The sequence below is a fragment of the Anolis carolinensis genome, chromosome 2 (genome assembly GCF_035594765.1).
Source record: "Anolis carolinensis isolate JA03-04 chromosome 2, rAnoCar3.1.pri, whole genome shotgun sequence".
NCBI classification, from domain to species: Eukaryota; Metazoa; Chordata; class Lepidosauria; order Squamata; family Dactyloidae; genus Anolis; species Anolis carolinensis.
In genome coordinates, this window is record NC_085842.1 from 133,205,435 (window position 1) to 133,232,070 (window position 26,636).

At 40.5% G+C, this 26,636-nt stretch overlaps 1 protein-coding gene across 1 annotated transcript; it reads right to left on the reverse strand.

Annotated features, from left to right (window-relative positions):
* Positions 1-7,221: 7,221 nt before the first annotated feature.
* LOC103277838 (CMRF35-like molecule 1) lies at positions 7,222-26,189 on the reverse strand. Its single transcript, XM_008104493.3, has 5 exons — positions 25,968-26,189; positions 15,309-15,641; positions 11,721-11,816; positions 9,187-9,365; positions 7,222-7,663 (listed from the first exon to the last, which is right to left on the reverse strand). Exons 1-4 carry the CDS (start codon positions 26,020-26,022, stop codon positions 9,232-9,234), a joined length of 618 nt encoding a protein of 205 aa, XP_008102700.2. The 5' UTR covers positions 26,023-26,189; the 3' UTR covers positions 7,222-7,663; positions 9,187-9,231.
* Between the last annotated feature and the right edge of the window lie 447 nt (positions 26,190-26,636).

A 26,636-nucleotide genomic window follows, 5' to 3' on the forward strand; every position in this document is an offset into this window, starting at 1 on the left:
GATTAGCTGAGAAACAATCTGTACTCAAACAACAGCTAAAATCTTAAAATAAAAAGCCCTCAGTGTTGGGATTCTCTGCGGAGGACAATGTTGTTTCCACGGTTGAGCCCAATGCCTGTTTGCTCTCATCCTGGGACCTGCCTCTGCTGCTGTTGGTTTGCTACTTAAGGTCTTCCGCTTTGTCTTCTGATAATCTGACTGTTGGCTCTGGTATCTTTGCTTTAACTTGGTGCTTTTGACTCTAAACCAGACTTTTAACTATCCTGTTGCTTCCTAAGAACTCTGATAATCGGCATTTCTGCCCTGGACTGTTCACCTTGGATATTGCAATGGGCTTATTTGGACTTTGCTTCCACTCAGCAACTCCTTTTACAACACACTTAAACTATGAATTCAAAACTAAATGAGCATTTTGTAACAAAAATATTTTACTGTTGTGTTTATTTTGCAAGTGAGAGATAATATTTTTATTTTGAAAGCTTTTGCGTTGAAGCAGAGCCATATATGATGCCAATGCCTCGCAGGGAAAAAAACATTTAATTAAGAGCGGAAATTCATGTCAGAGGCTTGGTTCAGCCACAGAGCTATGAAGTTCCTTCATTTTAAATATATTTTCTTTTTAAAGGAAGTAATCAGGAATAATTAGGAGGAAAGAGTTAACTTTTTGTTTTGCATCAGAGCAGAAAATCCACAACATGCCCACAGCAGTAATCATTATCCTGTGTAAAGGTCCCGGGAGAGAACTCACCACTGTGGATTATCACAGGTTCCTAGAGATCTTGGTCCGGTGGTGGCATTCTTCCAGGCAAGTAAGAAGCAGAGATTTTCATGAAGATTTATTTTCTACCTCTGATAGCTTACCAAGGCATTTGTTTTTGACTCAAAAGTCAGAGGAGATAGGGGTCAGGAAAAATACCTGTCGCAGCATGGCAGCTGTGTTAACCCACAACAAAAAGGAAGGCCTTAATTGCCATTTTTAAGGAAGAAAGAAGATTTAAACTTGTGAGATTCACTCCTGGCTATTGGAAAATTATTCCCATTGGCAGTCAGCTCTATTGTTGGAAGACATGAGTAATCTAAATTTATTATCTGGAAATGAAATAGAGCTAGATACTGACACTGCTAACTCCTACACATTACTGATGGAGTTTAAACGAGAGTTATGTAATGCCACGTTGAATACATTTTGTGAGATAGATTGATTATAAACACTAATAGCATACATACATACATACATACATACATACATACCCATCAAAGGGTTAAAGTATTGTTTGTCTTTGAAGCCACACAAAAGAAGCTTCCCAGGACATAGATACCCGAAGTATATATTTGAACTTTGTGGAGTACAATTCTCCCTTTCTAGGGAAAGTTAGGACCCATCTAGACAAGCCAATATTTATTTATTTAGGTTATTTTTATCCTGCCTCTCCCCACTTAAGGGCCCAAGGTGGCTAACAGCATTATAAAACACAACAGTACAAACATTAAAACAGTACATATTAAAACCAAATATTTGACAGTGCTGCTAAGCATAAAACTTCAATATTAAAACCCAATAGCATCCTAAAATCAAGGGTACCTAGGAGTCATCTGAATGCCCACATGTGTTTATATCAGAAAAACCAGTCAATATGTTAAATATATATGTTTTAAGACTTTTTCTGAACCCGAGTAGGGTATGGGCAGATCTAATCTCCCTCAGGAGGGCATTCCACATTATAGGTGCAGCCCCAGAGAAGGAACCTTCCCTTGGGAACTTGAGATGTAAGTTGGAAGATCTATTGTTGACACCAGGTTCTCCTCACTGGATCTAAGAGATCTCCCAGGGATGTAACAGGGGACATGCTGTCTAAGGTAGCCTGGACTGAGGCCATGTAGGGCTTTAAAGGTCAAAACCAGCACCTTGAATTGGGTCTGGAAACTGATGGGCAGCCAGTAAAGTCGTTTCAGCAGTGGAGTAGTGTGATCTTTTACATCCACTCTTGTTAACATCCCATGACTTCTCACAGATTTATCTGAGGCATCTAAATGACGCCTCAGGTAAAACTGAATTAATCCAGAGAAAACAGGGATATCCAGAGAGAACTGGGATTTTGCGCCTCAGGAGAGCTCTCTGGAAGGGACTGCGCTGCCAGCTGGCCCAATAGGTAAGCCTTTTGGACGGGGGAAGGGATAGGGGTGGTGGATGGATGTACTCCCAAGTAAATATTCCTTAATTTTTAGAGGTAAACTGGGGTTTTTTAAATTTTAAACAGGATGGCATGCAGCCACCTTCCTGGGAAAGGCCAGGTTTTTGGAGGGAATGGGGATGGGAACCCATACCAAAGTGAGTTTTTTTTAACCCGCTTTGGCATGGATTTTTTAATCCCACTTTGACACAGATTTTTTAAACCCACTTTGGCACAGATTTTTAAAACCCACTGAGTAGATTTTTAAAACCCACTGAGTGGATTTTTAAAACCCACTTTGGTGCAGATTTTGGCACTGTCTAAAAGCGCCCTTAGTTGTGCTAAGCATCAACAAGCCAAAAAACAACTGAAGAAAATGTGTACTCTACTGCCACCTTGTGTTTAGCTACAATAATTTAATTCAAAATGAGAACAATTGAAATCTCCTTGAAATTGGATTCAGTTGGATCAAGCTAAATTTTGGGTGAATTGAGATTGCTGAGGAAATAATTAACAGCAGAAATCAAAGAAATCTGACTGGGAAGCCAGCTCAGGCAAATCAGAATTTGGTGAAACTGGAACTCAGAACTCAGTATGAGGTAGCATTGTTGGAGAAAACCCTTCTGGAAGCTTTAAATAAAGGAGTCAGCAAGGAAGTTGACAAGATTTTTCAACAGGTCTGTCTTTAGGAAAAGCAGAAAAAAAACAGCAGCTAACTTTGTAAGATGGCAAATTTGTGACTGGGCCATTCTGAGGGAGACTGATTGTGAAAACATTTATATACAGTGATACCTTGAGTTAAGATTATAATTCGTTCTGTGACCGAGCTCTTAACACTCTAATCTCAAAGTGGAATTACCTGTTGAAATGCATTGAAATGCAATTAATCAATTCCAGCCCCCTAACTTCTCCCTCATTTTTGTTATGTGTACATTCACATGCAACAATAAACAAAGAAATGTCAACTTTAAAATGGTAGAAGCACAAAGTTGTGGCAAGAAAGCACAAAGTAAGATGTGAAGAAGCAGAAGCATCATTTTCTTCATACTGTACTCATTCCAGCCTCCCTCCCTCTCTTGTTCTCTCTCCCTCTTTCTCTTCTTGAAGACAAACATATTAGGAACAAAAGCCATACAAATCAACTGACCCAAAATTCCTCAAAGCGGTCAGGAGCAAAGCAGACAGCAAACTCCCAAAGTGAATCCTTGGAGCTGTGAGGGAGACCACCTGCGCTCTGGACCCTTGCCCTTCCTGGCTAGTTAAATTGGCCAGTGGTGGGTTAGTTGATTGGTTTGTGACCATCATAAACACCTCGCTGGTCCAAGGGAAATTTCCAACTTGTCTTAAGCAGGCCATAGTACAACCTACATTGAAAAAGACCTCCCTTGATTCTTCTGTCTTAAACAACTACAGACCAATCTCTTACCTTCCATTTTTGGGCAAGGTGCTAGAGCGGGTAGTCGCCTCGCAGCTTCAGGGGTTCCTAGATGACACCGATTTTCTGGACCAGTCGCAGTCTGGCTTCAGGCCTAGGCACAGTACCGAGATGGCTTTGGTCGCCTTGGTGGATGACCTCCGCAGGGAACTGGACAGGGGGATGTGACCCTACTTGTTCTCTTGGATATCTCAGCAGCTTTCAATACCATTGACCATGGTATCCTTCTGGGACGGCTCTCTGGGATGGGCCTTGGGGGTACTGCTTGCAGTGGCTCCAGTTCCTGGAGGGTCGTTCCCAGTTGGTGAAGCTGGGGGACACCTGCTTGGACCCCTGGCCATTGACCTGTGGCGTCCCACAAGGTTCCATCCCCCCCCCATGCTTTTTAATATCTAACCGCTGGGAGAGGTCATCCGGAGTTTTGGAGTTCAGTGCCATCTCTATGCAGATGACACTCAGCTCTACTACTCCTTTCCACCTAACTCCAAGGAAGCCCCTCCGATTCTGGATCAGAGCCTGGCTGCTGTGCTGGGCTGGATGAGGATGAACAAGCTGAAGCTTAATCCTGACAAGACAGAGGTCCTCCAGGTCAGTCGTTCGGCTGATCGGGGCATAGGGTGGCAACCTGTGCTCGATGGGGTCGCACTCCCCTTAAGGCACAGGTCCGCAGTTTGGGGGTCCTTCCGCACTCAATGCTGACACTTGATGCTCAGGTGTCGGCAGTGGCCGGGAGGGCCTTTGCACAATTAAAACTTGTGCACCAACTGTGACCGTACCTCATGAAGTCTGACTTGGCCATGGTGGTCCACACCTTAGTTACCTCCAGAATGGATTATTGCAATGCACTCTACGTGGGACTGCCCTTGAAGACGGCCCGGAAATTACAACTAGTCCAGCGATTGGCAGCCAGACTGCTAACTGGAGCAACTTACAAGGAGAGGTCCACCCCCTTGTTTAAGGAGCTCTATCGGCTGCCGTTCACCATCCGGTCCCAATTCAAGGTGCAGGTAATCACCTACAAAACCCTACACGGTTCGGGACCCGCCTAACTTCGTGACCGCCTTTCCCCCTATGAGCCTGCACAATCTCTTTGATCTTCTGGGGTGGCTCTCCTCTCGTTCCCTTCATTATCACAGGTTTGGTTAGTGGGGACGAGGGAGAGAGCCTTCTCTGTGGTGTCCCCTCAGCTCTGGAACTCCCTCCCCAGGGAGATTAGGCTGGCCCCAACCCTGTCTGCTTTTATTAAACAACTTAAGACTTGGTTCTTTCAGCGTGCTTTCGATTAAACAAGAAACTATAGACCCCTAGACAACCATGCTGCCATCCTGCACTTTATCTCTGGACCCACCCCATCCTACCCCTAACGTTATCTTGGAAATTTTTTGGAATACTCAGTCAGGCACTTTATGGAATAACCCAGTTACTACGCATTTTACTTCGACCCCCTTTTATTCCTTTATCCCTTGGTGGTGAAATTGATATGGTTTTTAAACTTCTTATCATGTTTTATGTATTTATGTATAATTTGTGCTTGAATTCGTTTTTGATTTTATTCTGATTGTTATGTTTGGTTTTATATTTTAACTTGTTTATACTTTGTATTCACCATGTTAGCCGCCCCGAGTCCCTTCGGGGAGATGGTGGCAGGATACAAAAATAAAGTATTATTATTATTATTATTATTATTATTATTATTATTATATTGTTGTTGTTGTTGTTGTTGTTGTTGTTATTTTTATTATTATAGCAAAGAATTTTGGAGCGTGGTGCCATCTGTATGCAGATGACACTCAACTCTATCACTCCTTTTTTCCCTAATCCCAAGGAAATGGTTCCTGTGCTAAATCAGTGCCTGGCAGCTTTAATGGACTGGATGAGGGCAAACAAATTGAAGCTTGAGACAAGACAGAGGTGCTCCTAGTCAATCGTAAAACACATTTTGAAAATGCAGGTTTGCAGTTTGGGAGTATTCCTGGATTCAGCTCTGAATCATGCTCAGTATTTCCTTAAATTTCTTGAAGTCAGTGCTTCTGAAGTCTAGAATGCATGTCTGGCTTCCCTTAGTTTCTCCTTTTCTCTGTATCACAAATTCTAGGAGAACATGGTCACTCCCACCTAAGGATCCCACCACTTCCACTCCATTTATCAGGTCTTCAGTGTTGGCTAGGATCAGATTCATAATAGCTTATCCCTTTGCTGGAGCCTCTGGTGGCCTAGGGGATAAAAGGACCCTTTGGAGGTCCCTCAACCAATCCCAAGTGTGGCTTTCCCCTTCTTGGTTCCTAAATCAGTGCAAAGTCTTGACGGTTGGGTTGCTGACTTGAAAGCTGCCAGGTTCGAATCCCACCCAGGGAGAGTGTGGATGAGCTCCCTCTATCAGCTCCAGCTCCATGAGGGGACATGAGAGAAGCCTCCCACAAGGATGCTAAAACATTAAAACATCCGGGCGTCCCCTGGGCAACGTCCTTGCAGATGGCCAATTCTCTCACTCCAGAAGCAATTCCGGTTGCTCCTGACACGAAAAAAAAATCCCTTTGCTGCCACTTCCACCTAATGGACAATAAAATTGTCTGCAAAACAAGTGAGGAATTTGTTGGACTTTGTTTTCCAGCAATATCAAAATAGTTAGTAGCTGCGGTGGCGCAATGGGTTAAACCCTTGTGTTGGCTGAACTGCTGATCTAAAGACCTGATGGTCCAGCAGTTGAAATCCGTGAGATGGAGTGAGCTTCCATCTGTCAACCCCAGCTTTCCATGCGGGGACATGAGAGAAGCCTCCCACAGGATGATAACACATTCGGACTTCCCCTGAGCAATGTTTTTGTAGATGGCCATTTTTTTCACACCAGAAGCAACTTGTAGTATATTCTCAATTCACTTTTGACACGATAAAAAAATCAGAATAGTTGAAATCTTCCATTACTACTATGTCTCTTTTTTCTTCATGTTTTGTCATCTGTTCAAGGAAGGCTTCTTCCAGTTCTTCAGTCTGGCTTGGAGGTCTGTAGTAGACCCCCCCCCCCCCACAACTACATCTTTTTCAGTTCTTGTTCCCTTAATTCTTATCCGGATGCTCTCAAACTGGTTTCCAGAATTGAAGTCCTGCATCTCTTCACAGGTATAAACATCCTTAACATATACTGCTACTCCACCCCGCTCCTGTTTGGTCTATTTCTCAGAAATAAGTTTATACCCCTCCACTGCTACATTCCAATAAATATAGGACTTGTCACACCAGGTTTCAGTTATGCCCATTATGTTGTAACTGTTTTGTTGTGCTAAAAGTTCCAGTTCATTTTGTTTATTTCCCATGCTCTGCACATTTCTGTATGGACATCTGAATGGCTGATCTGGAACAATGCTTTCTAAGCAAATGTACCGAGAAACCTCGCCTCTACCTATGATTTTTTGATGACATCTTTGTGATTCTGCCATTTAGAAACAATCCCTTGAGAAGTTCAATCTGAATTTTGACAACTTCAAACCTGAGCCTGGAACAATCCACATAAAAATGATTTTCTTGACCCCACTGTGCAGCTGCACAATAGACTTCTAAGCACCATAGTCTATTGAAAACTCACAGATCAAAACCAACTGATTATCTTGACAATTATACTTGAGAGTGACAAGTTTTTAATAAGCAAAAAGTGTATAATGTTGAGCAAAAAAGAAAGAGAAAAATCAAACAGAATTGATGGGGGAGGGGGGGGGGGAGTAACTGGCTACAGAATTAAAAATAAGGTAAAATGTCATATTTTATCTGTCTTCTTTAAAGACAGAACCACCTGAAATGCCATGCAAAGAAAACTATTCCACCTGCTTTTCCCCCTTGCGGGATGAAGTCCTTAGTTCTTGGAGCTTCTTGATTTTGATAAGTTGTTCAGAATAGATGGGGCTGATTTATTGTTTTCTTGGGCTCTCATTAAGGTTTTTCAGAAGCCACATGATCAGATGATCCTCTGTTCTTTCTATGCATGCAGAACATTGCAAAGCCCAAACACAAAAGGAGGAGCGTTTTCAAGCCAATTGAAATCAGGATAGGCAAATAAATCCGGTAACTGAATGAAAGAAACAGAATGTTATTATTTCTGCAAAAGAGAGCAATGTTATTTCTTGGTTTCCCAATAGAAAAGCAAATCTACATACTATGCATATAGAAAAAAAAAATCTGCTGCAGGTTCCACTGCTTAGCCTCCAGAATTGAAAAATTACTGTGTGTACTGCATTCCTTATTTGATAACTTTCCAAAGCTAATGATTACTGATCATGAACCAATGGAATGTAGAATGATTAGGTGATTTTTTTACTAGTTGCTGATTGGCTACTATCCTTGATTTCTAGCATCATGATCATGGACAAAGCCTTTCTTAGAGCACAGGAATATATCTAGCCTATCTTTGCTAGATCCATAGACAGTTATATTTATGACATAATAAATAATGATGTTTGCCACCAGTTGTCACATTTTCTCTAGAAGCTGCCTATCTGACATGCTCAGTTCCTGATCAATGAAACCATAAATGATTTTATTCACTTAATAGTTAACAACATCCTAAGGTAAGTTCCTTCCACTAAAATCTAAAAATAAACATTGATGTAAGAAAAAACCCTGATTGAATATGTGTTGCATGTACAAGTTGCCCTATCGTTTTCATAAGGTTTTCTTAGACAAGGAATACTCAGAACTGATTTTTGCCAGGTCTCTCTTCTGAAATATAGCCTACAGTACTTAGTATTTTTTATGCAAGTTTCCAATTGTAAGTACCATTGAATAGGCCCTAAGAATTTATTATCCTAGATTATATGGCAGTGGAGATTTATATCCAGTTCAAAGCAGATAACATGGGATCAGATCCTGGGATATAAGGACAGTGTAAGATGTTTACTTCTTGGGGAGGAGAGCGATGACCTTGATAAAATTGTGAAGAGTAGATACTTCACAATGACATCAAAGGTCTGCATAGTTAAAGCAATGGTATTCTCCATAGTAACCTATGGATGCGACAGCTGGACCATAAGGAAGGCTGAGCAAAGGGAGATAGACGCTTTTGAACTGTGGTGTTGGAGGAAAGTCCTGAGAGTGCCTTGGATCACAAGAAGATCCAACCAGTCCATACTCCAAGAAATAATGCCCGGCTGCTCACTGGAGGGAAGGATATTAGAGGCAAAGATGAAGTATTTTGGCCACATCATGAGAAGACAGGAAGGCTTGGAGAAGAGAATAATGCTGGGGAAAATGGAAGAAAAAAGGAAAAGGTGTCAACCAAGGGCAATTGGATGATGGTATCCTTGAAGGAACTGGCTTGACCTTGAAGGAGCTGTAGGTAACTACAGCCGACAGGCAGCTTTGGCATGGGCTGGTCCATAAGGTCACGAAGAGTCGGAAGTGACTGAAGAAATAAACAATAAAAGGGGCCAAATACTATGTGCTGTAGGCTGTATTTCAGAAGAAATACATTTGCTGGTACTTCCGCATCCCAAGTACTAGTTTCATCAGAATATGGTGAAAACTGATCTTTTTATCTGGTCTACTTCTTACTACAGAATCTGGAATTGGGAGGATTCTCCTTATTGTTCTTACCTATATTTAAATGCTTTTCATGCCATTATCTAATTATTGTTATATTCATTTTAAAATGTTGATTCTTGTTTCTAAGTCTTCTTCCTTTGCTTTTGCACTTCTTTGCAGAACTCCTTCTGCAGTTGTAATCACAAAGATAAAGCAGCAGAACTCACAGTTGAATATCCTCATGAAGTGTGCTGAAGAAGAAAAAAAAAAGCACATACATATATTTTTACATACCTTAGGGAACTGGAATCCAGGCTGGGAAAGGAGTAATCGATGAGCTCAGTACTATTTGATTTTTCAGTGGTTACTGATGCAGGGAAGAAAAGGAAACAAAGGTCTGAAATCCATATAGTTCACAATAAGCTGACCTCACCATATGTGGCAAATTTCAGTGGCAACTCCAGTTTTACCACGGAGCATACCGCCTCCCACTACACATGGGAGAAGTAATTCCGGGACAAAACTGTGGTGGAACTGGAGGCATTGCTGAAAAAAAAGCCGGTGGCAGCAACATGGGAGGCTTCCGGTGTTACATTGCTCTCAATGAGGCAAGCTGGCCGGCAGATGCTTCCTCCCATGTGATGAGGGAGGGAGGAAGCCGGAATGGTGCGAGGCATGGGGCGATAGGTCCCCATGTCTCCTGGACGGGCACTGCCAGGATCGCCGGGATGTGCATGTGTAACAAGGTATTAGATAGACATACACTTTACTTAGTAAATGTCTATTACTTGGTAAATGTCTATCACATTCTGTTCCATGCCTCACTTTTTGCCTCTATATACACATATTCCTCCATTTTACATGGGAGATGTAGTTTACCTTTTTTTTCCACCCGCCTTCAGTGCTCACCAATTAAGGATGCTAGTTGCAGGGCTGACACCTTAGTCCAACCTTATTTTATGGAAAGGAATGAACCAAAAGCCTTTTGTCTTCTCCCCCATTGAAGGTTTGAAAGATGAATGGTGACCACCTTTCCTGCAGCCACAGAGAAGAGGCTTCTGAGAACAGACTTTCTTCTTAACCGATGAGCTTCCTTCTCTGCAGATTAGCACATCTGTGAAATCCTAAATTACGTATGGATTTGAGCGCACACTTAAAACAGTATCACACAGCTTTTGATCTTCCAGATGCTGTTGAGCCGCAACTCTAGTCATTACTTACTATTCTGTTTAGTTCTGGCTGCAACCTAACAACTGAGGCCTACATTATTTCTCACTTCTACTTTAAACCATCAAATCAGACCTGATTGAAGTAAGTTAAAGCTTAAAGCAATTGCCCTGTAGAACAATGCTTCTCAGTCTTGGTTCCTCCAGAAACTTTGAACTTCAGCTCCCAAAAGTCCCAGCCAGAATAGCCAATGTTCAAGGATTCTGGGGGAAGGGAATGAGTGCAAGAACCAGCATGGTGTGATCACTGAATTTCTCATTTAGCCATGGGAACCCACACACTCTCAGACTCAGAAAATCCTGTGTTAATCTTTGGGTTGTGATAAGTCAGAAATGACTTGAGAGCAAACAGCTACTATCTATGATCTCTCTATCTAAAATCATAATGTTATGGTACAAAATTCCCATTTCACTGATGTATTAGAATACTATTATCTAAAAAGGAAAAGGATGAGAGAGGAAGGGAATATAATGTCCCAATATGTCTCAGAAATAAAAGACACACAGTCAAGGGTGGGAAGAAAAGGCTGTAGCTAGTGCAGTGATTTGTCAAAAAACAGTCTGGTGTGGAGATTTTTTTTAATGAACAAAACCAAGCATTACAGCAACAGATACTATCATCTCCCAATATATTTACCTCATTTGGAGGTGCTTTAGCCTGTGAGAAGAGGCAACAGGCATAGCATTTCCAAGCATATATACTATATTAATCATGTGCCATTGTGAAACATTTTTTTCATTTACCAATTTTTTTGTTGATGTTACAAAGAGACTAGATGCCAAAAAGTGGAGATTCATAAAACTTCAAAATATTCCATGCCAGTAATTGTCTCTTCTTCTTGGTAGTGTTTATTTTCAGGAGATACTCTCCTAAGAGTTGCAGTACTTACCTAGAAGTAAAACCCATTCTTAGTCAATCTGCTAGCCTTGCACTTTGGCCACAGTGTGGATAGTGTGACTGGGTCCGGTATGGGCTTGTCTGCTGTCCGCACAGGGCATGGCTGCATCCCCTTTTCCATTCAGTCATCAGCCTAGGGGACAGATTAGGCCTCTGTTGCTCCATTGCCATTGCCAGACAACCACAGAACTCCTGGAGAGTTCCTGGCCATAACAGGTGCCCCTGCATCATCCCTGGTCTGCAGATGTCAGCACAGGTCACCCATGAGGGCCAAGAGCTTTCAGAGCACTCTGTGACCATACCTGATGGTGACAGCGATGGTAAGGTGACAGTTCATACCATCGTTGGGCTGAATGGGCCATGTAGCCTGATTGGACTATGCAGGGGGCAGTAGATTGCCTCCTTCTTCTCCATGCCTTCTGCTATTGCATTTATCTGTAAATATGTCAGCTACAAAGTGTGTATTCTTATGGTGTTTATACCTGTGTCTTGTGGTCTGGTTGTAGAGGTCATCTGATGGATGATGTTCACTGTAGGCAGATCTCCTTCATCATCCAAGGATGCATTAACTGCAGAGGCTGGACATTAGAAAAGAATCTCATTACTTCTGTAGACATACTAAGGCGTCTCAACCTTCTCCTGGGTCATGTGGGCACCTCTGCCCGCAATGGTCAGAAGCTCTCACAGAGCTCTGCAACCACCCAGCAGTGGCGACAAGGATGGTAAGTTGATGGTCTAGCAGGACTGAATGGTATCAGCATACCTGGACAATGTAGTCTCTACCTCACTGCCATAGTGGTTTAGGCACAGAGGATGGAGCAACCTCTGGGCCCAGTCCAGTTGTGTTACTGCTCTGGACGGGGCACAGATTTAGACATGCCCTAAATCAAGTACCTTATCACACTAGAGCTGAAAGAGTAGGCAGATGTTCTACTCACATGCTAATGGGTGGAGCCCACTCAACACATAAAAATCTACCTTGCTAATTGCACCCTTTACACTTGCTTAACAGACAATGGTTCTTTCCTCCCATCCTGGACATTTCACAGGCATATACACACCAATTGCTTAACTACCATCAGATCCTCTGAAGATGCCAGCCACAGATCCAGGTGAAATGTCAGGAGAAAAGCATGACCATAAAGCCCGGAAACCATACAATACCTCAGTGATTCTGGTTGTGAAGGCCTTCGACAATATATAACATGAATACTCTAGCAATGTTCTGTTTTCCAGTTTTTGGCAATGTCCACATGGCTGCATCAGCTTCTGTGTATGGGATGGATCAGAAGGAGAAGCCATCTTGTTCTTGACTTCAGCAGCAAAGTGTCCTGGGCCAACCCTGATCAATAATCATGCTGTCTGAAGTAAGGCTCAATATAACTTACAGGTTTTACTGAACTTTGCTTTTCCAGTTATCAAAGAATACTATTCAAAAAGGATAATTACTGAATTATCGTATGCCTTTCCTTTCTTTTATATGTATATAATTTGCTAATATTGACATCATTTCATTTTCATGCAGCTTAATAATTCCTGGGAAGATAACAGCTTATCAAACCTGCGTATCTACCCAGCATTGCCCAGGTATTGGAGGCACTGCTGTCCCTCTGCTTTCATGCCTTCTTTCTCATTCCCTCTCCTCATACCTTTTCCCTTCCCCTCTCTTCCTTCCTTCCCTCTTTCTTTTTCTCCCTTCCTTCCTTCCTTCCTTCCTTCCTTCCTTCCTTCCTTCCTTCCTTCCTTCCTTCCTTCCTTCCTTCCTTCCTTCCTTCCTTCCTTCCTTCCTTTCTGCATCCCTCCCTTCTCCCTTTTCTCTTTCTATCTTTTTCCTTTCCTTCCTTTCCTTTCCTTCCCCTCCCCTTTCTCCCATCTCCAGCTTTGAGAGGGTCTCACAATGTCTCGATGGTTCTTTTTGTGGCTCTTTCTTTCCTTATTTGTTTCCCCTCATGCATGTCACTTTTCTTTCTGAGTGACATCACAAAGGGCTACTTTGCCTTACATCAGCCAATTCAGTGACATCACAAAGGGCCTCTGGATTGTCACCTAGCAACACCCTTTGAGGTACAGACAAGTGTGTGTGTGTGTGTGTGTGTGTGTGTATATATATATATAACAGCCGATAAGCTGGATGAGATTTCTGGGAGTTGAAGTCAAAACACTTGGAGGGTGAAAGCTTACCCATGTGTTATACACACACACACACACACACACACTTGGAGGGTGAAAGCTTACCCATGATATATATATATATATAACACATGGGTAAGCTTTCACCCTCCAAGTGTTTTGACTTCAACTCCCAGAAATCTCATCCAGCTTATCGGCTGTTAAGAATTGTGGGAGGTGAAGTCCAAAATACCTGGAAGGCCGAATTTTGCCCATGCCTAATATAGATATATAGATGTATAGATATGACTGACATCTATTACCTATTATCTAACAAATCAGAGATAAGATAAATTAATATTTTCTGTAAGATGTATATTCCAACTATTGCGCTATGTAACAAAATTTGAAAAAAAAAATCTGTTTCTGGTTTGAAAATGTTATTTCCTATTTAATTGTGTAATTTAATTACTTTGAAAGTAGTTGTTATACTCCAGCTCTCAATTTTCTGGCTGGCTCATATGGGTGAAAGTGGCCTTTCAGATATCTTGGTCCTGAACCATTTAGGATTTTGTAGGTCAACACCAGCACCATGGACTGAACTTGAAAACTAACCGAAAGCCAATGTAGTGCTTGTATGACCAGTGTTACATGGTCCCTTAAATGTATGCCTGACACAGTCTGGCTACTGAATTGTGAACATGTGAGCCACATATGTTAAAATAGGTATTTCTCTTTTTGTAACACTGCCCACAAACTTGTGCGGACAGGGCTGTCCCCAGATATTTTGTTAACTGAATCAAACTATATGACAATATCTGTTTCTCTTTCTCTTTCGGTATCTCTTGCCTTTGCTCCAATGTGCTCAGGGCAATCTGCATGACTCTTTTATTCCCTTCTCTGGAATCACAACCCATGAAATCTGGCAGCCCAAGAATGACTGGCCCTGGGTCACCCAGGAAATGTTGTGGCTAAATGGGGAATTGCAGCTGGATGTCCTAAACCCCAAATCCCTAATCCAATGTTTCTCAAACTGTGCTCCTCCAGGTGTTTTGGACTTCAGTTCCCAGAAATCCCAGCCAGCCAACCAGCTGTCAGGAATTGTGGGATCTGAAGTCCAAAACATCTGGAGGAGCACAGTTTGAGAAACTCTGCCATAATCAATATATCAGTCCGGTTCACTTCATTTAAATGATGCACACCTTTGGTTATGAATGAATGCATTCTATCTCTTGATCAGAAGTTTGCCACTTAAGACTAGAAACTTCAGTAGAAGTAGCCATATGATTGGATACAGAGAATAAAATTGTTCTTGTTTTTATAAATGCTCTGCACCTTTCCTCCAATATGCTCAAGGCAGAGTACACATGCCTCTCTTTCCCCCTTCATATCATCACAACTACCCTATGCTATTATTTTAGCAATATGTTTTTTTATGTAGCAGCTACAAAGAACTCTTTAGCTATGTCTCTTATATTACCAAATGATTGCAAAGAAAGACCACAGCTTGATTGATTGTTTCGATTTGTGTTCATTCCTCTTTATAGGTTTCACATCTGCTTTGAAAGGCCCTAAAAATGGTTGGATTTTTGACAGCCTGTGATTAGAGGCAATTCAGCATATTTGGATTTTCTTAGTGTATATGTTAATATATCCATATCCTGTGATGTTATAAAACAACTTTTTCTCAGGCACATCCTTTTTTTGCTGGCATTATAAAAAGACCAGATTCCAAGAAGTACAAAATTATACAATTTAGAACAATTCCTTTGCCAATAACTGTCGTATGTTCTTAGAAATGCATATTCTCAGTAGATGCTCTCTTCAAAGTTGTATACCTAGAAGTAATACCTATTCTTAGTAAGTGTACTAGGACCAATTATTCTTCTTCTCTCAGGCTGACTCTTTTTAATTGCATTTGTTTTTTTATTTTGCTGCAAAGTTTGGGAAAGGGAACTCACCTGTAAGAACTTCAATAGATAAAGGGAATCCAATGTCAGCTCCTATTTTTTCTATAACACACCAGTACTTCCCAGCATCTTTCTCTGTGAGGTTCTCTAGGGTGACTGTGAATTCAACATTTGTATGGTTGTCCTTGATGATGGTTCTGCCATTCCTCACCGCTTGCTCTGTTCCATCAGTTTTAACAATATTCATACATGAACTCCATTGAGCTCCTTTGCACCAACATTTTATGTTGTTTTTAAACTGTTCTTCATATTTACACACCAGAGACAGTGGGTTGCCAAGAAATCCAGACACTTTTTCAGGGCCTACCAGAGCAGATGTAAAACCTGAAAAGCAGAATGAATGCACATTAGGACAGTTACTTAATCTGTGAAGCAGAAAGTTGTCAAGTTACTTAGAAGGATAGTTCTATTGAAGCTTCTAGACTTAAGTGACAAGATTCTGATAAAGGGATTTACACGAATTCATTCCTAACCGGAGTTTCTGCTTATATTGGAGCCCGTGATTAATGAGCCCTACCACCAAGCAGCACAAGGCAGCACAGAAATGGTGACAAAGTGTTGGAAGAGATACAGAAGTCTGGGAAATGTTGTTTAGGGAAGCCGAGGACCTCTCTAGCTGAGAATTCCAAAGTACCTTTCCCAGAATTCTGCAGGAAGTGGCCACATGATAGGAAAACGGGAGTGCCTGCTTTATAATGCTAATGACTTTAAGATTGTTTTTTTGGTGCCTTAAAGAATGCTTTAATGTGTTTAAATGTGTGTGTGTTTTGATTGAGTTTTATTTGTTCATTGCTTCAGCAACCCATGTGACACAGAAATAAAGTTCAATAACAAAGAAGTTGTGGGAAATAAATTGAAAAGATAACATATTAAACTTTCTCCAGCAAACTATAGCCCTAATGCAGAGTTAATATCATACATAACAGCTGGAATATTGATGTTACATAAAAATATTGGAAGTATATTTAATTTATTTCAAATATGTGCTTGTTAGTTTATAGCTAAAAGCTATCAGGGTCATTTACAATTAACAAGTTGTTATCTTCCCAGGTGTATGAATAAGTTGCATAAAAATGAGATGATGTCAACATTAGCAGACTATATAACATGCAGTCCCTAAGTTACAGACAAGATAGAAGGAGTCCCGGGTGGCGCAGTGGGTTAAACCCTTATTCCAGCAGGACTGATGACTTGAATGTTGGGTTGTTGACCTGAAGGTTGCCAATTCAAATCCAACCCAGGGAGAGCATGAATGAGCTCCCTCTATCAGCTCCAGCTCCATGTGGGGCATGAGAGAAGCCTCCCACAAGAATGGTAAAAACATCAGAACATCTGGATATTCCCTGGGCAATGTCCTTGCAGACGGCTATTTCTCTCACACCAGATATGACTTGCAGTTTCTGAAGTTGCTCCTGACACGAAAAAAATACAAGATAGATTCTGTAGGTTTTCCCTTAAGTTGAATTTGTATGTACATTGGAACAAGTACATTTTAAAAGAGTAAATATAAACAATTTTCATTTTGGATAGCATGGGGAAGGGTTAACATTCCTGAGACATTCGTTTATTGCAGCAGATAATGTAAAGAAAAGAGGGGTAGTTTTATATGTAGATGATAATTTTCCAGCTAAAGAAGCATTTAAAGACAATGAAGGTAGGGTAATTGCGGTAATCATAGACTTTGGAAAGGAAAAAATATTGATTTGTAATATCTACGCACCCAATGGCCCCAAAACAAAATTTTCCAAAATATTAAGAGAAAACATTGATAACACAGAATTTGACCATATGATACTTCTTGGAGATTTTAATGGAGTTTTAGATACTGAATTAGATAAAACAACTAAATCAAAGACAATGAAAGGTACATCTTCCCTCCCAAAAAATCTTATAGCAGTAAAGGATGAATATGATCTAATAGATCCGTGGAGAGAATTGAACCCAAAGAGAAAGGATTACACACATTTCTCAAACAGGCATCAAGCATGGTCCAGAATCGATATGATCTGGACCTCCAAATCATTGCTGACAACAATATCCTACATAGACATACTAGTTAGAGAATTATCAGATCACTGCCCATTAAAAATGGTAATAAACAAGAGGTATGTGCCCAGAAAATGGAGGCTAAATGAAAACCTACTCAAAAAGGAACATGATATTGACAAAATTAAGGCTATGACAAGAGAGTATTTTAGTATAAACGATAATGGGGAAACAAGTCCCCAAACGGTGTGGGATGCATACAAAGCAGTAGCAAGGGGTTTTTTTATGCAATTAAACTCCAGCAAAAGGAAGCAAAAAGATTTAGAATGGAGCAGATTGAACAAAGAAATTGAGGGAAAAGAAAAAGAATTAAAGACCAACCCCAAGAATCAGGAGTTAAAAAAAAACCTAGCTCTCTTACTTAAAATGAAAGAAAAACGGGGTCTAGAAGAGGTGGCAAAACAAATTAAATGGGTAAAGCAACAAGCGTTTGATAACGCAAATAAACCAGGGAAATGGCTCGCCAGATTAATAAGAAAGAAGAAACAAAATAGACAAATCACAAAAATCAAAATTGAGGGGAAAATAGTAAATTCGGATAAGGAAATTAGAGAGGCCTTTCAAAAATTTTATGAGAATCTATATTCCAAAGATAGTATAAATCCAGAATCCATAACAGAGTATTTAGGTAAACAAAAACTGGAGAAAATCTCAGATGAACAAAGATTGGACCTTAATAGGGAAATATCAGAGAAAGAAATCTGCAAGGCAATAAAAAGCTTAGACAGTAATAAAACGCCAGGCCCAGATGGCTTCACAGCAGGTTTTTACAAACTAGAGCAACCGGAAATGATCCTATTCCTAAAAAAAATAATGAATCAGGCACTTCAAGACCAAGTCATTCCCGAATCATGGAAGGAGGCAATTATAACAATGATACCCAAAGAAGGTGTAGATCGATCTGAGGTCAGGAACTACAGACCTATATCGCTTTTAAATACTGATTATAAAATTTTTACAAAAATCCTGGCCAATAGACTCAAAGTTTTTTTGGACGGATGGACAGGAGAAGACCAAACAGGCTTCCTACCTTCCAGAACGATTAATGATAACGTAAGAATAATTATAGATGCCGTGGAATTCTATGAACAACACAATCAAAGAGAAGTGGGTTTTCTTTCTGTTGATGCAGAGAAAGCCTTTGACAACCTGAATTGGACATTTTTTAAATTGTTATTTCAAGAATTAGACCTAGGTATCCAAATCCAAAATGCCATCAATAGTATCTATGAAGACCAATGGGCGAGAATACAAATTAACGGGCAAGAAACGAATAAAATTAAAATCAGTAAAGGAACAAGACAAGGTTGCCCCCTCTCACCGTTAATATTTATTATGGCCTTAGAGATTCTCCTGAAAGCAATTAAAAAAGATACAAATTTGCAAGGCATTAGATTAGATAAACAAGACTATAAATACCGGGCCTTTGCGGACGATGTTATTTGCATCATAGAAAACCCAATTCAGAACACTCAAAAGTGGATCTTGAAAATTGAAGAATTTGGAAAAGTTGCTGGCCTTAGAATCAACAAAGAGAAAACAACAATTCTCACTAAAAATATATCGAAAAAGAGACAAAAAGAACTACAGAAAAGTATAGGCCTGGAAACACCATCTAAAATAAAATATCTAGGGATTTGGATATCAGCAAAAAATAACCAGTTACTCGATTTAAACTACACCAGAATTTGGAAGGAAATTAAAAGCGATTTGGAAAAATGGAAATATTTAAATATCTCATTAATGGGACGAATAGCAGTAATAAAAATGAATATTCTCCCAAAATTACTTTACCTCTTCCAAAATATACCAATTATAAGAAGCACAAAATTATTCAAAGATTGGCAAAAAGAAGTCATGAGATTCGTTTGGAAGAATAAAAAAGCAAGGATAAAATACAGTACGATGATCTCACGGAAGAATAGAGGGGGATTAGAAGTACCAGACCTTAAATTGTATCATGACGCATGCGCTCTTTGTTGGTTAAAAGACTGGGCTAAACTAGAAAAACTTAAGATTCTAAATTTGGAAGGCCATGATTTGAGAAAGGGATGGCACGGGTATTTATGGTATGAGAAAGCTAAGATTGAGAAGCAATTTGGCAATCATTTCATAAGATCTGCACTTCTGAGAATATGGGAAAAGTACAAATGTAGGTATTATACAAAAACCCCGCTCTGGCTATCTCCAGTAGAAGCCAACCACAGAAGATTATTAGGGTGGAGAAAGTGGCCCTCATATAAAGAATTATTAATTATAGATAAAGAGAAAAAAAATCCCCCAAAATTAAAGGAATTAGCATCGATTCAAGAAATAAACAAAAACGTGTCATGGTACCAATACTTCCAAATTAAAGAGGCCTATAAAAGAGACAATCTGGTGGGCTTTGAGCAAGATCAGGGATTCTGGGACAAATTTATGCTTACAAATAAGAAAAACATAAGTATAATGTATAATAATTTATTATCTTGGGACACAGAAAGTGTGATAGTAACAAGTTCAATGATACTCTGGGCAAGGAATATAGAAAGGCCTATTCAGATGTATGAATGGGAAACCATCTGGAATAAAAAAATTAAGTACACACACTCTGTAGATTTGAAGGAAAATTGGCTCAAACTAATACATAGGTGGTACCTAACACCAAAAAAGATCGGCCTAATGTACAAAAATATGAGTAATAGATGTTGGAGATGTAAAACCCAGATAGGATCCTATTTCCATATGTGGTGGAAGTGTAAGAAATTAGAAAAATTTTGGAATGTAGTCTTAGAAGAGAGTAATACAATACTGAAAACCAAATTTGATAAAAAACCAGAATTGCTCTTACTAGGTTTATATGACTCGTGTGATAAGATTGACCCCAATACAGACAAACTCTTTACCCTCTTTATTACCGCAGCAAGACTGGTGGTCGCTAGACTTTGGAAGTCCGCCCAAATACCAACAAAGGAACTATGGTTAGAAAAGCTACTGGAAATCAAAAATATGGACCAACTATCCTTCTTGATCAAGAACACGAACGGAACAGCTGTGAAAGCTACTGATTGGACTAATTTTGAGGACTATTTACAGAAAAAGATACGAATAAGCTAAGATTGATTAATTGATGGAAGAAGGCTCAAAAATGGAAGTCAACCCACGCTCCCACACCCCCCCCCCATCCCCCCCCCTCCCCCACAACCTGCCAAATCGGCTACCCACACGACTATGGTGGTAGGATCACAGTGTTTTGTTCTTGATGTAAGTTCGTTTGTTTATTGTTTACTTGTTTGTTCGTCGAGAAAATCACAATAAAAATCATTTGAAAAGAATGTTGGGTTGTTGACCTGAAGGTTGCCAATTCAAATCCAACCCAGGGAGAGCATGAATGAGCTCCCTCTATCAGCTCCAGCTCCATGTGGGGCATGAGAGAAGCCTCCCACAAGAATGGTAAAAACATCAGAACATCTGGATATTCCCTGGGCAATGTCCTTGCAGACGGCTATTTCTCTCACACCAGATATGACTTGCAGTTTCTGAAGTTGCTCCTGACACGAAAAAAATACAAGATAGATTCTGTAGGTTTTCCCTTAAGTTGAATTTGTATGTACATTGGAACAAGTACATTTTAAAAGAGTAAATATAAACAATTTTCATTTTGGATAGCATGGGGAAGGGTTAACATTCCTGAGACATTTGTTTTGCTGTCTGTTCAGAAGATTTCACCTCACTTTCTGTCCCTGTGATAACTGAATTTAAAATTTTTGGCTTGTTGTGGAGACAAGGATTGGCGATAAAGCTTCAGTTGAAATACTTTTTCCTCATAATAACTCTTCCAGGAGTGAATTTTCTTTCCTGGGGTAGATTTCTCTCACTTTCCATTGTCTCACCCCTGTTATTAACTATGAGTTGGGAATTAGATGTCTGTTACTCCAGGACTACCTGTATATAAAAGAAAGAGATGATAATCTAGTAATTATCCTTACTGAACAGTACTTATTGATTGTTGGAAAAGCAAAGCTCATTTAGGGCGGTTCTGCTCATAAACACTCCCCCAACAGTCAGTGTGCAGTGTAGCCTGAAGCAGTGTGCTTAAAAATCCACAAAAAAGTCTGGCATGAGCCAGATAACACACTGCTGCTGATCAGAGTACATCCCCATGTGAGCCACTCCGAGTCCCCGTTGAGGAGATGGAGGTGGCATACAAAAATAAAGTTATTATTATTATTATTATTAGTAGTAGTAGTAGTAGTAGTAGTAGTATTTTATTATGACACAGCAAACAAGATAGATATGCTGGATTTCGTATCACAAAATCACAAGTCGAACACTTCCCAAGTGTCTAGGACTGTGTGATGTATTTTCAGATGATGCATGCAGATCCCAGTAGGGTGGCCTTTTGCAGATGGCAGATCGTAATTTTGTCAATGTCTATTGTTTCCAAATGCCAGCTGAGATCTTTTGGCATGGCACCCAGTGTACCCATCACCACCGGGACCACCTGCACTGGTTTCTGCCAGAGTCTTTGAAGTTCAATCTTGAGGTCCTGATAGCGGCCGAGTTTTTCCTGTTGTTTTTCGTCAATGCGACTATCACCTGGGATGGCAACATCATTGATCCAAACCTTTTTCTTTTCCACAACTGTGATGTCTGGTGTGTTGTGTTCCAGAACTTTGTCAGTCTGGATTCGGAAGTCCCACAGTATCTTTGCGTGCTCATTCTCCAATACTTTTACAGGTTTGTGATCCTACCAGTTCTTTGCTGCTGGGAGGTGGTACTTGAGACATAAGTTCCAATGAATCATTTGGGCCACATAGTTGTGCCTCTGTTTGTAGTCTGTCTGTGCAATTTTCTTACAGCAGCTGAGGATATGATCAATGGTTTCGTCAGCTTCCTTGCACAGTCTGCATTTTGGGTCATCAGCTGATTTTTCGATCTTGGCCTTAATTGCATTTGTTCTGATGGCTTGCTCCTGGGCTGCAAGGATCAGGCCTTCTGTCTCCTTCTTCAGGGTCCCATTTGTGAGCCATAGCCAGGTCTTCTCCCTATCAGCTTTTCCTTCAATTTTGTCAAGGAACTTTCCATGCAGTGTTTTGTTGTGCCAGCTGTCAGCTCTAGTTTGCAGTGTGGTTTTCTTGTACTGGTTCTTTGTCTGCTGTGTTTTGAGGAGTTTCTGATTTTTGACTTCAATCAAAGCAGGTTCTTCACTTTGCTTTACATATTCTGCCAGGGTATGTTCTTCTTCTTTGACTGTTTGTTTTACTTGCAAGAGTCCTCTGCCCCCTGATCTTCTAGGCAGATATAGCTGGTCAACATCACTGCGGGGGTGCAGTGAATGATGAATGGTCATGAGTTTTCTTGTTTTTCTGTCCAAATTGTCCAGTTCCACCTGTGTCCAGTTTATGATGCCAGCAGTATATCTTATGACAGGTATGGCCCAGGTGTTTATGGCCTTGATGGTGTTGCCTCCATTGAGCTTGCTTTTGAGAATTTTTCTGACCCTTTGTGTGTATTCTTTGCTGACCACAGTTTTCACATGTTCATGCTTGATGTTGTCCAGCTGTAATATGCCCAGATATTTATAGGCCTCTGGTTGGTGACACTTTATTGTTTGGCCATTAGGCATATTTATGCCCTCACTTTCAATGATTTTTCCCTTCTTCAATGCCACTGTCGAACATTTGTCCAAGCCAAACTCCATGCTGATATCAGTGCTAAAAATTCAGACAGTGTTAGTCAGAGACTGGATTTCAGTTTCCGTTTTCCCATACAGCTTCAGGTCATCCATGTACATCAGATGCAAAATTTTGTGAGATTTCTTAGATGTTTGATAGCCGAGATTTGTTTTTTGTAAGATTGTTGACAGAGGGATCATGGCAATAATGAAAAGCAGAGGGGACAATGAATCTCCCTGGAAAATTCTTCTTCTGATGTTGACAAGTCCATAGCTTTCATTTCCAATAAACAGTTCAGTTTTCCAGTGCTCCATCATGTTTTCAATGAAGGTGCCAACGTTTTTACTAATCCCGATGGCGTCCAGGCACTTGATGATCCAGCTGTGTAGGAGTGAGTCAAATGCCTTTTTGTAGTCAATCCACATCATGTGAAGATTATTATTATTATTATTATTATTATTAATTATTAATTATTATTATTATCCCATGTAGGGCTTGAAACTGGGATAGGAAAATGCAGAGCACTTGTCAGGATACCTCTAGTACTAATGTACTTTAAGTAAAAGCAGCAAAACACAGTTGGCTGGAAGGTAAATGGTTATTTCCCAGTGATAGCAACCACATAATTTCCATGGAGATGCTCACTTTCTGCCTCTTGGTTCTCCTGTACCCTGCCAGGAAATTATTCTGAATCGACTTGGAGATGCAATATATCTCAGCAGACAGGTTAAGATAAAATTTCTGGGTTCAGTTCTGATCTGCGATCAGAAGACAATGTCATCACCATCCCAGCCACGAACTGGTTCCCAGGTATTTCTGTAGAAATTGCACAGGGAAACCGATTCATTTTAATCCACTACCAAAATGGATTATAGTGTTTGTATTGAACAACCCTCCAATAGTGTGATTTATGCACAGGATTGGTTCAGGGTACTTTACTGTGAAGGACAAAACAAGAATGAGGTACGATCTTTCACCACACCAGGGGCAGCAGGCTACTTTATAGCACCCAAGAGATGTGATTAGCTATGTTGCTTCAGAAATCAAAAAGCAGACGTTCTACTCCCACCACTTCCAGTTTTCTTTGTTTCTTAAAACCCCATCCCCTCTTTGCTTTTGTAAGAAATTTCTCAAAAGTTCAGGCTGTGTGGAATATATTTGAAAAGCTAGAATAGAATAGAATAGAATAGAATAGAATAGAATAGAATAGAATAGAATAGAATAGAATAGACTCAATCAGACAGCAACTGTTTCTGGTCTGACGTAGCCAACATTTTCTCACTATTCCCATTCACAAGCTATAACATGGAGAAGTGGTGAGAATCAAGATATGAAGATATCATGAAGGAGACCATTTCTCCTGCATCAAAGCTCCTTTTGTTATCGAGGACCCCATACCACCCCCCAATAAAAGATACACATAATGTGGATCTCACGATGTATAGTTCTCCCAAGGATGGAGGCCATAATGAATTGAGAACTGCCTCTGTCTCCCAACCCCCAGATCCCCAAACACCCATCTCAGCACCCACAGCACGGCTGCACAGCTCAGGCCAGTCAGCGCCGGCAACCCTCCACAGCTGCGGAGGAGATTCTCCAGCTGATCCTCGCCCCCCTCTCCACTAGGAAGCCTGCCACACAATACTCAAAACACCTGGGCCCAGCCACTTTGTATCTCCTTCATTCCGTCCCTAGCTACTATGTATCTCCTCTCACTTCTCCCCTTCTACTTCTTGTTTTTTTAAAAAACATTTTTCCTTCTTCTGCAAAACTATGCATTATTGAATGAGCTAAAAAGTTAAGAGAATACTAAAAATGACCTCCTCAGCTGCTGCTCGGCCTTGGCAAGGCCCCCACTCTTTCCCCTTCTTTCATATCTCTCCATCCCTCTTCCCCACCCTTATTAAACATCATCCAAAGACTGTTTCTCTTCTATTTTTATTATTTTCATTACTTTTATTAATATTTTATTATTAAATTTCATAAAAGGAAGGCAAATGTTCACAAACTCATAAATGTGAACTCCAGTAACCTCTCCCCTTGGACCCACCACCTTTCAGCCAATCACAGGCCAGGAAAAGCACCATCCAGCTCAACTAGCTGGCCAATCAGGTTAGAAGGAAGGAAATTTCGAAACAGGGCAATGTCAGTGAATGGGAACTTTTGTATATAAAGATGTCTGCTTGTGAATGTACTTTTACACTTGTACCATTCAAGCACCTGTGCTGTACAAGAGTCCATTTTGCCCAAATTTAATAAAGCCTCTATCGTTTGCCTTCAAACCGGTGGAGTCATAGCTGGTGCCATTGTGCTAAGGAGGGATTTACTCCAATCCCTTTCAAATGGGTTTCCTGCACCAGTGTTGGACCAGCAAGGTTTACTTTCAGGCTGAGGAGTGACTGTGTCGATCTATTACAGGAAACACAGTACATTTTCTAGCATTTTAAAAATTAACATGTTATATTGGGCTCAGGCTTTCTTGGCCTCTTACCTCCATTTGAAATGCATGAAGTATAAACTAGGCAGACAGACATGCATACATAGAAGTGTATGTGTTTGATGTAATAGAAATAGTCCTCTGAATCTACAAATTCAATCATCCATGGCTTGAAAAGATTCTTCGCCCCCCAAAAATTGTTATGTTTTGACATTCATAAAAACAAGATGTAGAACAAAGAACATTTGGTCAAAATAGCATGAGCCTTGAACCGGAAAAACAAAAAAAAATCATCATGAAAATGGTACTTAGTTGGTAAATCATACTGATGGAGATGATTAAGAACAGAGCATGAAATTAGGATGAGGCCCTTATCCACATGGTGCCCTCCAGGCAACTGCCCAATGTGTCCATGTATTATTAAGATGGCACTGCTTGAGCCATGCATTTCCAATTCTCTCAGGGTTCTCATGTCCCCTAAGGCAAACTAGACCAATGCAGCCATCTTACCTGTTAGAAGAAAGAGGACTCCTGCTATCAAGTGCCATTGCAGAAGGCTGTCCATCCTCACAGGCTTGTATTCTCTTCTACACCTTGACTAGATTAGATGTTGATTTTGTTAAACACTGTCAGAAAAATCTACATTCTAAAAGCAAGTGCTTTGTAATAATATTTGAATATCACATACTTTGCGATGAACAGATCTCAAACACTTCTCTTTTTGTTGGCCAACTGGGAGATTTGGCAATTCAACTTCCTTCTTAATGTCATAGGCAGTGCAGGAAACTGAAGTCTGACTGTTGTTGAAATCCTGTTGTTTTTTTCTATGCACAATATTTTTCAGAGTTAGTGGAATCAGATTAAAGGCAGGGGAAAATTGTCACAATATGGAAGATGTATTAGAAACTGCCTCTGCTAGTATATGTGTGAGTGTTTTGGGTTTGCTGACTAGTGAACAGAACTAGTCAAAGCCAACATCCTTAACTGGAGAGAAAGGTGAACACTGACAGAGGAGGGAAGTACACTGCCATATAATGCCATTTGAATCTACATTATACGGTCACTGTAGACTGATATAAGGAGCCCCTGGTGGCACAGCGGATTAAACTGCTGAGCTGCTGAACTTGGTGTCCGAAAGGTTGGCAGTTCGAATCTGGGGAGCGGGGTGAGCTCCCGCTG